Source organism: Patiria miniata, unplaced genomic scaffold, assembly GCF_015706575.1.
Source record: "Patiria miniata isolate m_02_andy unplaced genomic scaffold, ASM1570657v1 HiC_scaffold_24, whole genome shotgun sequence".
In the NCBI taxonomy this organism is placed as follows: Eukaryota; Metazoa; Echinodermata; class Asteroidea; order Valvatida; family Asterinidae; genus Patiria; species Patiria miniata.
In genome coordinates, this window is record NW_024037063.1 from 19,267,290 (window position 1) to 19,284,086 (window position 16,797).

A 16,797-nucleotide genomic window follows, 5' to 3' on the forward strand; every position below is an offset into this window, starting at 1 on the left:
ACACATCCAGGTACCATAAACACATGCAGGTACCACAGTCACGTGTACATACAATCAGATTGAAAGGAACGATTGCTTCGCATCATGCATTGACTATAAGGAACTTTCAAGTGCCTTGTCAAATTTTAAAGGACTTTAATTATAAGTAGAATTTAAAAGTGACTAGGCCTACATCAACAGCTAGCACGGGATGTTAAAACATGATATTTATAATGCAAAATAGAAACATCATTATGTAGTATCATTATGATAACAACGTTTTAGAAAAACAATATCAGCTTATTTCAGTTCATGTACTTTCGCTAAGCACGGGAACTTGTTATGAGCTTAGAAAAATACTTAGCCAAAAAAGGTTACCCGCAAAACTATATCATAAAAAGTATTAAAGTAGCCTGTGATTGGTTCTTTGTTGATTTTTACTCAGCTACATAAATTTACCTAGCAATATTGTCGGCTATAGCTCTATATATGAAATTGGGCCCAGCAGGGCGCATAACACGGTGCTTAGTACTTCTGCTCTTCGGTTGCTGGGTACTGGACCGGGGCGCTTGGGTACTGCCCCTGGGCCGGTGCACCTGGGTACTGCCCCTGGGCCTGTGGGCCTGGGTACTGCCCCTGGGCCGGTGGGCCTGGGTACTGCCCCTGGGCCGGTGGGCCTGGGTACTGCCCCTGGTCTGGGGCGCCTGGGTACTGGCCCTGAGGTGGCTGAGCTGGGTACTGTATTTGGACTTGTGCTTCCGGGTTCTGCATTCCTGGGTTGGCTACCCCATCACCACTGTAAGTCTGTGTATCATTGGAGACATAATTAATAGATCAGTGTTTTTCCTAGTGTGGTAGTCGAGTCCATCACAGGTCCGGTCACACGTTAATCACTCGTCCGATCATCAGTCCAGTCACAAGTAACAAGGGGTTAACATAGGTTCGCCTTTATAAGAGTTGTGATTTGACTATGGACAGGAGGACTGTGAAGGAGTTGTGATTGACCGTTTGGAATGGAGTGGATTTTTGTTTTGATACCCATATCATACCTGGAAGATCCCAATACTTCGGTCTTTGATGGATGCGTATCCGAGTTGACGCGAGCTCGCCCCTGGTACTCTGCAAAAACTGCATTATTAAATTTATACCATTGGCATCTACATGGGACCATCTGGTGTTCATTTTACTGGTTTTGTCTTATATAGATACCGAATGGTGTTAAATTAATAAGGGGGAGCACAATTGATAGATGCATAACTGCATATCAACGTGACTTACCACAGTAGCAGCCTCCATTGCGACAATTCCGCGGAGGATGCGCGAGGAGAACGTACCCGCAATGCAACAAAGAATCATCTCCAGAACACCGAGTAGAACGGTGGCAATTGCTGCTCCTATAGCTCCAGCGTCCTGAAACACACACGACCAAAAATTATTACCCCTTGTTGAGAGCACGCTAGACTGCCCTCCATTGTCCTTCGGACGTCGAATGACTCGTACCCTCGCCCTGGAAACAGGACGCTGGGATACGTCGATACATTCAAGCTCTGCTTGGATAGATTTTGCATGACCTGTGACCTGCAAGTCATCACGGCCATGACCCAGCAAGGTTCCAATCTGCCGTTAATACTGATTCATTACTCTTTTATTCCCATGCATAAATGCTTTTTTTTTTCGTTGAAAAGTGTAATAGAGTAGAAAAATCTGTCAAAAGGGTCTGTTTTGTAAATTTGAATTCTTGTCAGTTACTCAGGCTCCATTTTGAATTTACGTTGGGTCAAATGGCATATTATGCGACGCTCAAAATTTTGTCCAAATGGTCCGAAATGAAATTAGAAAAAAGAAATTACATCAGGTATGGCATGTTTTTATGTAACGTTTTCGGATAGCATTTTCGCGTATTGGTTACGTAGCTGCAGCCAGATACTTAAGTTAGTTTCTTAAAAAGTAAGTTCAAAAAGTCACAAAAATCACTTAGTTTACATCTTTTCAGAAGCACGACAAGGTGCACTTCAGCACGCGATCCACTTCAGTGCGTATAACAATGCGCGCACACTGTATGTTCATTGTTCAATACGCGTGTTATACGTACATGTGTGTGTGCATGTACAGAACATGTGCATACATGTGGTGCAAAAGTTGGATTGCTGCATCATTTAAAAATAACATGAACATGTACGATTTCAACATGACGGTCCGGATTCAACGCATGAGAGCGCACGTAATACTGTACAGACGTACGTATGCGCTATGCTTGGATTTACTGTAGGCACAGACCGAGCGCAACCAAGACTTGGGCCAAGTCTAGTTATTAAGCAACTGTCTTGTCTAGTTATTAAGCAACTGTCTTGCGATTTCGAGCACTTTTGTTGGTTCAAACGAAACAAACGCACAGAATTACAAATGGTCTACTCGGTTTACGAGTTCAAATCCTCCCCAAAAAGTGTTCTAGAGATTTTAACTTACACTGTCGGTTACTATATTGGTGGAGGTGATGATGGCAGCAAAGGTGATGATTGCGCCTGCAGCTGCGAACCCAAAGCTGTTGAACCATATACATACATTCACCTATCAAAGGTTAAATATAAAAAAACAATCATTTTGCCTTGTCGAACTAAACTGAATTCCATGTATGTTAATCTTTCAGAGCAGGTCTACAAAATGGGGGAGAATTTGTTGATGGTGTAGCGCTTATCATGACCACTTAATTGTTATCGTTCATAATGAAATGATTTCCTGCAAACTACATCTCTCTTAAAAAAACTGCAATAAAGTCAGTGTAACTTTATTGGATCTGTCGTAGTTACGTCGCTGGGCGAGTAACTCGATTACTCGAGTATTCGCGAGTAGTTTATGCTACTCGTTCTTAGACAACGAGCAACAAATAATATAACTCAATTGCGTCAACAAAATTGTGCCTCTAAAGGGGGCTGTGCCATTAGGGAGACAGTTATGTGTCTGCCTATTAAGTGATGTTTCCCTATCATCTAAAAAATGACGCCTCGGTGTCTCCCTAATAGTACATTTTAGTAATATAAAAGAAAGCTTATGAATTGGGCTTTCATAGGCTAGATTTAGAAAGTGCTACATTCAGAACTTCACTGAAACAATTGTCCCGACATTTGGGTTTCGCTTTTTTTGAATCGCCCTGTATGTAAATTGTCCACATGCGTTTTGTAGAACACGACTGTGTGTGTTACGTGAGGGAATGCTATTACTTACCGCTCTACGACTGTTGCCACTGCTCGCAATTATTCCGGTGATTCCGGCCGGAATCAACAACTGATGAGGGAAATGAATTTTGGGAATTAAAAAAAATGTGTATTTCAGTGCCCGTAATGACGAAAGATAGCCATGTCCGTCAAGTCAAATCAGCCAAGAAAAGGTGTTCAGTGCGCTCGTTTGGTCAGTGTGGTGTGTGTGGGCTAATGGTTAGGGTTGGTGACTCGTGATCAGAAGAGGTTTGAATCAGCAGTTGGTAACAATGTTGCGTCATTGGGAAGGCCTCTTCACCCCAACTTACCTCTCTCCTTATCCGGTTCGTTAGTGTGACGCCATCTCAATTATTCAACCATGTTTACATCATACGGTGTGTGGCATAGCACGAATGGAACCGGAAGTTATCGCACCTTGAGCGTTTATCCATTGGGCGCAAGTAATCAGCGCGCACGTGTATGACGTTTTTACTAACGAACCATCTGAGAAGCTTTTACTGCGGTGGTGTCACGATCATGTGCATGCTGCACGCGTTCTTAAAGGCGAGGTGCACGCGCTTTTGGTATTCCTTTTGGTCGAAGGAGCCCCTAGAGTGCAATTGTTCTACCTGAGCGCGACTCGTGCGAGCCTAGTGCCATCGCAGCAAATGGCTGCCGCTGGATTTGTCTATAAATAGGAGAATTGGCACTAGCCGGGGAGTACCTGCAATGAACTAGCATGCCATCCAGGGAAAATATAAAATATTCTCAGTCGTTCCATGCCGAGGAAATGTACTAGTGGGGCTGTTAAAGTCAAATATATGCTACAATAATGCACTTTGTGACTAAAGCATGAAACTTCACATATTGGTTCTTCACGCCAAGAAAATTTTCAGATGTGGAGACATTTCATATTTGACCTCTGGTGACCTTTGAGAGGTCAATGACCTTTACATACACTATTTATAATTATTGTGCTTGAAAGCACCATCACTTTCCTATAACCCCAGCCTGTCATACATTTTCAGGCCATGGAGATAATTATCAGATGTGAAAAAACAATCATACTTGACCTCCGATGACCTTTCAGAGGTCAAAGACCTAAAAATACAGTATTTTTTTTTTATAAGATTTAAACTTTAAACCACAACTTTTTCAAGACCCAACTCTAAAAGTTAGGTGTTCATGCTATGAAAAGCATTATCATATGAAGGGCATTTCATATCTGACCTCTGGTGACCTTCGAGAGGTCAATGAACTTTGTACTCCCAATTGTTGATTTTTGGATTTTTACTATTTAAAGCCCCACTTTTTATGACCCAAGTCTAAAAGTTGGCACTCCGGGACATGACCAGAATTGTCAGATGTGTGACATTCATATTTGACCCTTGGTGACCCTTTAAGAGGTCAATAAATTTTGCATACCCTATTTGCCGCTTTTAATCATATTTAATATTCCAAATGCCACTTTTTCATGACCCAAGCCTAAATAATTCAAAACAAGTGTATTTTAAGTATTATTCTACAGCATGTCATGAATTCAGACCCCAAAGACAATTTTGTTATGACCTCTGACCTCCATTTTCCTTTTTGAAGGGCAGACAGGGGCGCAACAGAATACAAGAGGTACATTGGACAAGAATCACAATGTAACAGTGACCAGTGGGCTTGGTAAAAAGGTTAAAAATGTGGTGACCCAAGTCCATCTAGATACCACAGAGTGTAATAAGCACACAAGAGTGACTATTGTTAGACATTTGTAAATATTACATTGTGAAGAAAGCCCAGCAGTCTTCTATCCCAGTCGCAACATGTTGCGTCTGCCAATTAAAAAAGGGGAATGGAGGTCAGATGTCACCCCAAAAGTTTTTGTGGGATTTGAATTCATTACATGACTGTATAATAATAGGTGCAATACCTTTCTTTTGCAATATTGAGGCTTGGGTCACCAAAAAAAAAAGGCATTTTGGCGAATAAATATGAAGCATATCGAAAAATATGGTATATAAAGTTTATTGACCTATGAAAGGGTACCAAAGGTCAAATGTGATGTCCCCATATCTGAAAATTCTTTTCATGTCACAAAGAGCCAACTTTTAGACTTGGATAATGAAAAAGTTGGGTTTTGAATAATACATCTTATTAATATATATAAATAGGGGATACAAAGGTCATTGACCTCTTGGAGGTCACCAGAGGTCAGATATGAAATGCCCTACATAATGATAACAAAAATCAAAGCATGAATACCTAACATTTAGACTGGGGTTTATACAAAGAGCAAATCATAAAAACGATAAATATGTATACAAAGGTCATTGACCTGTAGCAGGTCACTAAAGGTCGAATATTGTTTTTGCTTTCACATCTGATCTTTATTTTCATGGCTTGAAGATTGTTGACATAGACTTGCGTCATAGGCCATGTTGGCCCGTGACAGACTTTACTACTAAACGTTCAGTCAGTCGGTCGTTTGATTCAATAATCGAATTTGAAATACTTACAACGAGACCACCCCACACTGGTGCGGCATATAAAGATACATAACCGTCGAAAATCCAGCCAAGGCCCCATAGAATAGGCAGCAGTACCCCATCAATGATGTGAATGATACCGATTGTTATCATCGGACACCTGTAGTCGGCCATCTTGAACTTTTTCGGTCAGCACTCAAAGTACTTCGAAGCTCTGATGATTTTTCAATATACAGCGTGTCCTGAAAAAAAAACCCCAAAGAAATCGGAGTTTTAGGGCGAATTGCTCAATAATTTATTCGGATATGCACGCTACACCGGCTAATGTCCGCAACCTTTGTACCTGACTCAATACTTCAATGACTCTCTCACCTATTGTCACCTATTAATTAGACTTGTTTAAGCTTCATCCTGGTCAAAAAAAAACAAACTTGAACAAGGATTCCCGGTTGTGTTTACACAAATGTATTTGTGAAAAATATAATGCATGAAAAGTCATCCAGTAAAACGCCCTTCTGACGGAGCCGATTGAATAGAATTGTGTGCGCTTTGAGACCAGCTTTACTTAACTAAACTTTATTTCATATAAGAGTAAGTACAAGTATACAAAGTAATAAGCAGATAATTAATATAATGCAAAGTGAAATTCGGCAACAAGAATAATTTTGGAACCTTTTACTGCGGTAGAACTCACGCGCATTCTGCACACGTTCTTAAAGATGAGGCGCACGCGCAATTTGGTATCTGTATTGGTCGAAGGAGCCCGCAGTGCGTGCGTACTACCTGAGGGCGACTCACGCGAGTCTTGCGCCATCGCAGAAAATGGCTGCCGCCGGTGTAGCGTGAATATTCGACTCCAGGAACTGTGGACTCGTTTGTAGTATTGCGCATGCGTAAGCATGGTAATAGCCTATAAATAGGCATATTTATAGGACAGTGACCTGTCATGTGCGAGGGATTAACCAATAATTGGAAAAAGGAGTCCGATTTTCATAGGAGTCGGACTTTTATATGACACCGGATTTGTTTGTAGAAATGCGGAATCCACAAAAATAAGCTAAGCTTGTGGGGTATGGATCTCGAGAAAAACATTAACTGGGACATTCCACAGGATTTTAAACACAAACATTATGGGTGTAACAAAACGTGAAGAATGTAAGGCAAACAATGTTCAGTTTGTACGTGTATATGAGACGTTTGAGTTCACCACAACGGGAAATACTTATAAATCATATGTTGGGTAGAGAAATAACAATACTGAAACTAGACTTATGTTTGTGGACAAACATAGGGCTGTTTCTGTATTTTTTGTGACATGTGACATGTAAAGTTTGAAGTACAAGTTCCATCCAGGAAGAATGTGTAGTTCTGTTGATAATAACTGGTGGCATACAATATGTGATTACATTCCCATAGGGTTTTGAATTATGACGTCACATGTGACGTAATGACGTCATGATGACGTCACAACAATTTTCACGTATAACTTTATTTTGTTTGTAAATAACAACTTTAAAAGCCATAGCATACATCGTTGCAGGCAAGTTCACATCTTTCACCAATTAAAAATTTCAAGGCACTTCCGGTTTCGACCGGAAGGGAGGGTCAAGTGATTTTGCTTATAATATATGAAAATTAAAACCCTTGATTATTCTATCGATTCCTGCAAACGTCAAGTTCAGGTCTCTCACGGTTGAATTTATATGGATTTTCAAAGATCTAATCATCTTTAACGTGACGTCACGTAACTCATGATGACGTAATCGTGATGTCACTTCAATTTTCATCTATAACACATCCCGGTCTAGGTACATACCAATTTTCAACCCAATCGGACCTGTAGTTCAGGAGATATAGGCCTTCGAAATATGTTTATTTTATATGACGTCATATGTCACGTGATGAGGTCATCATGACGTCAAGTTAATTTTCATCTGTAAGACATCCCGGTCTCAGTACATACCAACTTTTAACCCAATCGGACCTGTAGTTCTGGAGATATAACCCAATCTGTCAGATCTAGCCGAATTCTGCTAGAAAATGGTCACAATAGAAAAATCGCATATTATGTGGCGTCATGTGACTCGTGATGATGTCATGATGACGTCAATGTTCGGGGCACAATTTCAGATGCTGGTCTAAGTGTGTGCCGAGTATAAAGTCAATCAGATTGAGTTGAGCGCCCAAAGTGCCTTCCACTGTAAAAACGTGTACAAATGCTATGGGGAATGGCTGAAAAAGAAGGAAAAAAAGAATAAAAGACTAGAAATGTGTTTGTGCCAAGTCTAAAGTACATCGAATTTACGAAAGTGCCAAAGTGGAGTGTTTTAAAACGTGTACAAACCCTATGGGGAAAATGCATCTTTAATGTGACGTAACCTAACACCTAATGACGTCACGATCACGAATTTCTTCTAGGACCATCTGTGGGTGATGGTCTAAGTATCTATCAAGTCTGAGGTTGATCGGATTTACGAAGAGGCCAAAGTGGAGTGTTTTAAAACGTGTACAAAACATATGGGGAAAAATGCATCTTTAATGTGACGTAACCCGACACCTGATAACGTCACGGTTACGAATTTCTTCTAGGACCATCTGTGGGTGGTGGTCTAGGTATGAATTAAGTTTAAAGTCGATCGGATTTACGAAGATGCCAAACTGGAGTGTATTAAAACGTGTACAATACATATGGGGAAAAAATGCATCTTTAATGTGACGTAACCCGACACTTGATGACGTCACGATCACGAATTTCTTTTAGGACCATCTGTGGGTGGTGGTCTAAGTATGTACCAAGTCTGAAATCAATCGGATTTAAAAAAGTGCCAAAGTGGACTGTCAGAAGAAACGTGTGTTAAACCTAAGGAGAAAAAGTCTGAAAAAGGAGAAGAAAAAAAAACTAGAGGTCTATGTCTGTGTGCAACAGAACATAGGGCTTTTCCGCATTATGATTTTTTTTAATCAATAATATGCCCTGAATATGCATGAACATAAAATCTGTCAAAGTTAGCCGAAAAATCGGCTAAAACGGTCACTGTGGACAGGATTTGACCTCGGCAATACGATGTATGTGCGTGTGTACAAGGTCTTTGCTTGGACAAAGAGTGATCTAAATTAATTTACTGAGTCGAAGAGTCGAAAACGCACTTTGAAAATCCACAATTATTTTTAAATTTTTGATGACGTCATTTCGAACTTTGCATACTAGTATGATTAACTACCTACCCACCAAGTTTCATGACAATTGGACCTTTCCTAATATGAGTTTTGAAAAATCGCTTTTTGATGACGTCATGATGACGTCACACATTTTCAAGTTTTGTGCGAATAGCTATTACATAACAGACCAAATGCAAAAAAGAATTTTGCATTTTGCATGTTGCGTTCGGGAGATATGGCTAAAAGGTACAAAAAAATTAATATTCATATAAAATCTCAGGATGACGTCATCATGACGTCACCTCATTTCTTATCTATAACACTTCCTGGTATAGCCACATACCAAGTTTCAACCCAATCGGACTGTAGATATAAGACTTCACATTATGTGCGGAAATTTTCAGAAATCAATAAAAAAATTAGGTGATGACGTCATCGTGACGTCATAGTCTTGGCATTATTTTTGTATGAGGGTCTTCCTTGGCTGTAACTTTGATGACGATTCCAGATCGCCAAGTTATAAAAATGGTGGCTTGAAAACGTGCACAAAGTCAATGGGTTAAAAATCCCTTAGCAGAAAAACTGCACCTTTTAATACGTGATTTGCCTTTAAACTGAAACATTTTTATAAAGTATTACTTGATATTCTGACTCTTGGGAATGTTTTCAATCAAATAGCAAACGTAAAAAAATACGATTTCTTTTTCCTTCTCAGAACTAGTTCAGAACTACTCAGTAAGATATATCAGTGTTGTATAGGAAAAGACTTGTGGAAAAAGCTGTGTACAAAGTCTATGAAAAAAATTAATTATTCATGAATCCATAATAAATCACTTGATGATGACGTCATCATGATGTCATAGTCTTGGCATAATTTTTGTATGAGGGTCTTACTTGGCTGTAACTTTCATGACGATTCCAGATCGCCAAGTTATGAAAATAATGGCTTAAAAAAGGGGAAAAGTCAATAGGTTAAAAATCCCTCAGCAGAAAAACTGCACCTTTAAATGCGTGATTTTCCTTTAAACTGAAACATTTTTATAAAATATTACTTGCCATTCTAACTCTTGGGAATATTTTCAATCAAATGACAGGCGTAAAAAAAAACGATTTCTTTTTCTTTCTCATAGTAATTCTCAGCCGAAGTTCAGAACTACTCAGTAAGATATATCAGTGTTGTATAGGGAAAGACTTGTGGAGAAAGCTGTGTACAAAGTCTATGAGAAAAATTAATTATTCATAAACCCATAATAAATCACTTGATGACGTCACCATGACGTCACTCTTCGGGACGCATCTTGGCTATAGGGACTATGCTTATGCCAACTTTCAATGATATCTGACAAAGATTAATGCCAAAAGTGCTGTAATACGTCACTGCATGCATGAACATAAAATATGTCAAAGTTAGCCGAAAATCGGCTAAAACGGTCACTGTGGACAGGATTTGACCTCAGCAACACGTGCGCTGCAGGCTGGCTGACGTACGATGTATGTGCCTATGTACAACGTACGTGCATGTACATGTACATGTACATGTACATTGTGGACGTCCTGTCCTGTGCATGTTTTGAAGCAGAGGTATTGTCAACGTGAAGTTTTAAGCGTGCGCAGGGTATGTTCGAGTTCGCTTATCGCCTCGAAACTTTGAAATGTTTTAGACCTACCCTTCAATCAACAATTAAAGTAAAAACAAATATAAAAAACTGCCATGGTTGATTTTTCAGGAATTTTCAAATGAAAAAGGATCTTTTCATTATAACTTCCGGTCTGATGACGTCATTCGCCTAAAACTTCGCACACGTCTTAAGGTGGTCAAGGTCATTATATACACCAATATTTAGGCGATTCCGACAAACTTCGCCACAGACATCTATTCAAAATACATTTTTGCTAATTTTCAACCTGTCGCTAGAGGGCGCTCGAAGATTGCATAACGTCATCGGTAGATGATTTGAAGAATACTATCGGCTAAGAGACTAACACCGTTAAAAGCAAGTTCATTTCTATTACCACTTTCAAATAATAAGCCACTTCCGGTTTGGGCCTTTTTTGACCGGAAGCAAGGGTCACGTGATTTCACGCACACTGAATGAAATAAAGACCTCAACCTACTCCACCACTTGCCGGCAACAGAATGCTGCGGACGCGTACGGTTGATTTCTTATGCATTTTTAAATATTAGAAGTGTCACAATTTAATTGCCTATAAATACACACCGGATGACGTCATCATGACGTCATCATTCCACAATGTTGTTTGAATTAGGGTCTTTGCTTGGACAAAGAGTGGTGTAAAGGAATTACTGGCAAAGAGTTGAAAATGCCCTTTGAAAAGCGACAATTTTTTTTAAATTTCTGTGTACAAAGTCTATGGGAAAAATTAAATATTCAAAAATCTATAATAAATTAGTCGATGACGTCACCATGACGTCAATCTTCGGCACACAACTTCAGATGCTGATCTAAGTGTGTGCCAAGTATAAATTCAATCGGATTGAAATATTGCCCAAAGTGCCTTCCACTGTAAAAACGTGTACAAATGCTACGAGGAATGGCTGAAAAAGGAGAGAAAAAAAGGGGGGGGGGGGAAAAGAAAAAAAAGAAGAAAATTTACGAAAACAAAGGCTGTTTCGGCAAAAGTGCCGAAACAGCCAAAAATATAAATCTTAACGAAAACAAAGTCTGTTTCGGCAAAAGTGCCGAAACAGCCAATGATGTCGGTCAAAAACGAAAATAAATGAAAACAAAATGGGCTGACCTTGTCTCGTTTCTGAGATATTTGGTAAACCTTTTCCTTTTCCACCTATTTAATAGTGTTTTTATTTTGTTTCTCTAAACATATAAACAGTTAAAGTGGGCAGCAACAAAAAGCTGATGGCCAAGTGTATAGAATACGTCAGCGTTGACTACCAATCCCAAAGTCCAGGAATAGACACACCCGCGGGCTTAATAGAGGTAAGGATCATTAAGTGCTTTCCATGCATTATGTTCGTGTTCAGTAATAACGCCACGCACAATACAGAGAAGAATGTTCAAAGCCTGACCTTTTTTTAAGTTCAAGCTCGGTGAATATTACACCTCTCGAGAAAACAGTGTGCATCCGTATACAACCTTTTGATACATGAAACATGATTTTGTCTACTGTTTCATAACCGAAAAAAAATCAATCAAATGACTTCAATTTACTGCAAGTGACTGATCGTTGCAAATCACTGGGCCTACTTTTCTTGAAATGACAGCAAGCTAGAGGGAACAATTTCACAGGGCGCTTAGGCTAGTAGAAGTAGGGCCTACGATTTTTAATCCTGTTATTAACTTTTTTGATAATAAATGGGTTGGTAACTTTTTTTAAAATAAAAGCAGTGTCCACCTTTAAAGGCTGAAAATGGCCTGCGTGGCTACTGCAGTAGTGGATTATTCACGTAAGCCTCAAAACATCCTACTTTAAAGTGTTTCACTTTGTCATTTGGTCTTGTACAAACGACGGTCCTACATCCCTGCATGGTCCTGCGCGTACTAGGTTGGTCGCATGACACTACCTAAACCTCCGTTGTTTTGAGCTCCATGGTCACGCCCACTATACCAACGGCTGCGCTTGCGTTTGAGTTTGTATTCCGATTGTTTATAGTGAACAAGCCTCAAATTATCTGAAGGCCAAACCGGACATATGTATCGAAGAATCAACTCTGAATGAAATATGTATTTACCAGTGGTGTCCGGAGTTGTTAGTGGAGGAAAGCCAGTGGTAGACTTCAACTTCCAAATGCTGGTTGAACCGCTATTTAATCGAATGCAGCGCCCAACCAGCAATTTAAGCACGGTTGATCAACCCAATATTAAACGCACAGGCTTCCGCATCCTGGATTCTACGTACATTAACATATATCTGTATACACAGAACATACAGAGCGCAGCTTTCGATAACATTTTGGTTAATGATTAAAATAGGTCAGGTTTATAAAATAGGTCAGGTTTATAAATCATCATTGTGCGCATGTATGAGTGTTTAAAAGTTAACGAAAGGTGTTTCACCTTTCGTCACAATCCTGTTTTCTCCCCCTAAAAGAGGATCTGCAACATTTCAACAGACCAAAAGGTCAAAATGGAATGTATTCTGTACAATAATAACCGGGATATGCGAGTTTTCAAGCAACACGAGTAGGCCTACGCCTTTACTGATCACCGCCAAATTTGTTTTCCTAATTGAGTCATTCTAATTTAGGGTCCACTTTTTTTTCTGTCTACATGTCACATCATGGACATCTGTATGGTTTTAGGATTCTGATACACTCGTTAATGCGGTTGTCCTCCAAGAGTCATTCTTAAGGATACCTGAATGGCAAATTGCTGACGTGTTAAGTTATTAAACAGGGACAGATGAATGTCGCACTTTGCACCCTAAATTTATAGAAAGACCTCATTTATACGTTATTCGAAACATGGATTTGAAGTGCAGGGGGTACTGTTCACTATGAAAACATCGGTATGTATTTGAGTGTGTTTGTGGCCGTGCTTTTAAATTGGGAGTGTTTCATAATAGTCAGGTGGCTTATTGGCGGAATCGTTACCGACTAGTCCACGGCGCCAAATTTTCAACACTCGTATTCGAATCACCAAACTCCGAGTCCGAGTCACCTCTTCCGAGTCCGAGTCCGAGTCCGGAGTCACATTTAATATAATAGTGGAAGTAAATTTAAGGCACTGCTGAAACCTCACAGTGTAAATGTTTCCATTTTCAGAGCTTTTCTCTAATTTAATGATCTGGAAACGCATGTATTATATAATACGTCCAATAAGGCCAGGCGGGATAGTCTGATGTCAAGCACTATCAAGCTTGAATTTACGCAATGTCAAGTGTGAACGCTGGGGTACCTGTTTCCCAAAAGCACGCGCTGTGCATGCAAAATACACGTACCTAGCTACGTTTTTTTTGTGCACCGCACATACTTTATCGGTCACTCAGGAGACGATCGTCTTCAAACGGTCGAGTCCCGAATCATGCTGGTCGAATCCCGCTGGTCGAATCCGAGTCCAAATTTGAGACCGCAGGGTCGAGTCCGAGTCATTTGTCATCGTTCTTAATATCCATATCCCCATCATTCAGTTTGTTACCATGAACCCTTAATGGCTGCGCTTTTAGCAATCAACAACATTCAATAATCATCACACATAACAAAGGAACGGTATTTTGCTATGGTGACAAGGTTGTATTCTTCTTACATAATTGTTCCATAAAATTAATAACCTTAGTAATAGAGGGGCAACAGAGGGGCAAAATAAAGAGAGAGAGAGAGAGAGCGAATTAAAACAGGCCTGTAATTGCAATTTTTTTCACATTAGTTTGCCTTGATTTGAATACTTCAAAAGATGTGTGGATGAAAGAAATACAACCTGTTAACAAATAAGGCTCTAATGGTAAAGCAACTACAGCAAAGAACTAATTATCGAATCAAGTAATTCCTCAAAATTTCACAAACTTTAAAGAAGTAAAATGATGTTCAATTAAAGTTTTACCATAACGTACTGTACAAAATAAGAAAAACAACATCGAGAGACTACGAAACAAAGCAAAAGTGTTATAAGTTCCTTAATTTCCGTATATTTATATATATTTATTTCAACAGCTCGTTTTGTCTATTTGGAATAATGTAATCTTAAAATTAATATACTGTAACGCACGCCTATGCCTGGACCTTTTCGTTCCATCGTGGGGAAACGCAAACAAAAAGAGTGTGCAATATGAAACCATGTAGGTAGAAGCTTCAGCATCAGCATCTTTTCTCGATGCTCTTTCACTGAACTCAAACAGTATGTCTTCTGTCAACAACAGAGTCAACAACTTTTATACAATGTATTACATTTAACCCGTCTTGGCGTCTGACAAAAACCTTCCCGCGGAACTAAACCAAAGAACCCCGAGCAGTCTATTTATAGAACCTTTTCCCGGGGCTCATTTCCGGAGCTGCACCTCACTAAATTGCACAATCATACAGCTTCTAGAGCGTTCGTTACAGTACATATAAACTAATTTAGCAAAAATGGCGTCTGAGATTAATAAAATATCATAAAAGAAAAACATGGATATGAACTATTGTAAGCGCTAAAGTTAAAACAAATTCAAAAATCGTAATAAACATTTTCGAAAAATATCAGCCTGGTAATTTCAGTTCCTACTTCCAGCTCACACGGTTTGTGCCTTAAAAAGAGACTTTTTTTGCACTCGCGGGCTGACTGGCTTTGTACAATGACAGTTCTAACAAAACAATATTCATATACCAGGGAAACATCCATGTACCACCAAAAACAAACAACCAAAAAAACAGGTACCACAAAAACAGACACATGCAGGTACCACAGTAACATCCAGGTACCACAAACACATCCAGGTACCACAAACACATCCAGGTACCACAGTCACGTGTACATACAATCAGATTGAAAGGAACGATTGCTTCGCATCATGCATTGACTATAAGCAACGTTCAAGTACCTTGTCAAATTTGAAAGGACTTTAATTAAGTAGAATTTAAAAGTGACTAGGCCTACATCAACAGCTAGCACGGAATGTTAAAACATGATATTTATAATGCAAAAATAGAAACATCATTATGTAGTATCATTATGATAACAACGTTTTAGAAAAACAATATCAGCTTATTTCAGTTCATATACTTTCGCTTACCACAGGAACCTGTTCAGCTTAGAAAAAAAACCACTTGGCCAAAACAGGTTACCCGCAAAACTATATCATACAAAGTAAGTTGCCAGTGATTGGTTCTCTGTTGATTTTTACTCAGCTACATAAATTTACCCAGGCTATAGCTCTATATATGAAATTGGGCCCAGCAGGACGCATAACACGGTGCTTAGTACTTCTGCTCTTCGGTTGGTGGGTACTGGACCGGGGCGCTTGGGTACTGCCCCTGGGCCGGTGGTCCTGGGTACTGGGCCTGTGGGCCAGGGTACTGCCCCTGGGCCGGTGGGCCTGGGTACTGGGCCTGTGGGCCTGGGTACTGCCCCTGGGCCAGTGGGCCTGGGTACTGGGCCTGTGGGCCTGGGTACTGCCCCTGGGCCGGTGGGCCAGGGTACTGCCCTTGGTCAGGGGCGCCTGGGTACTGGCCCTGAGGTGGCTGAGCTGGAAACTGTATTTGGACTTGTTCTTCCGGGTACTGCATTCCTGGGTTGGCTACCCCACCACCACTGTAAGCCTGTGTATCATTGGAGACATAATTAATAGATCAGTGTTTTTCCTAGTGTGGCTGTCGAGTCCATCACAGGTCCGGTCACACGTTAATCACTAATCCGATCATAAGTCTAGCCACAAGTAACAAGGGATTCAAATAGGATCGCCTTGATAAGAGTTTATTTAAACAAGTTGTGATTTGACTATGGACGGGAGGACTGTGCTGGAGTTGTGATTGACCGTTTGGGATGGACTGGATTTTTGTTTTGATACCCATATCATACATGGAAGATCCCAGTACTTCGGTCTTTGATTGATGCGCATCTGAGTCGACACGCGCTCGCCCCTGGTAACATCGACTACACCTTGTTGTATACAAAGGAGCGTGGACTAAATTTTTTCATGTTTGTTTATGTAATGCACATTTCCCTGACCCCGGCCCTCCACCGCTGCCCCTAGGTCTTATGTCGGAGCTTACTCACTGTTGTCCCCCCCCCCCCACGGGGATTGGGGCGGATTCTGTCACTCACGAACATTTTTACCATTGGCGCACTAGATGGACAGGCAATCGGTTCAGGGTGCCACATGCATGCATGTTGGAAATGGACGCAGACATTTTTCCCCAGGGTGGGGATTTTGTCACTTCAAATTGGCAATTTCCACATGTTTGGTTGGGCAGCCCGGGGAGGGGGAGCACAATTGATAGATGCATAACGGCCGATCAACGTGACTTACCACAGTAGCAGCCTCCATTGCGGCAGCGCCGTTCAGGATGCGCGAGGAGTACAAACCCGCAAGGAAACAAA

At 40.4% G+C, this 16,797-nt stretch overlaps 1 protein-coding gene across 1 annotated transcript; it reads right to left on the reverse strand.

Annotated features, from left to right (window-relative positions):
- Window positions 1–316: 316 nt before the first annotated feature.
- LOC119732353 lies at window positions 317–5,821 on the reverse strand. Its single transcript, XM_038205811.1, has 5 exons — window positions 5,765–5,821; window positions 3,202–3,261; window positions 2,446–2,547; window positions 1,258–1,389; window positions 317–783 (listed from the first exon to the last, which is right to left on the reverse strand). The coding sequence occupies exons 1-5, from the start codon at window positions 5,819–5,821 to the stop codon at window positions 505–507; spliced, it is 630 nt and encodes a 209-aa protein (XP_038061739.1). The 3' UTR covers window positions 317–504.
- Between the last annotated feature and the right edge of the window lie 10,976 nt (window positions 5,822–16,797).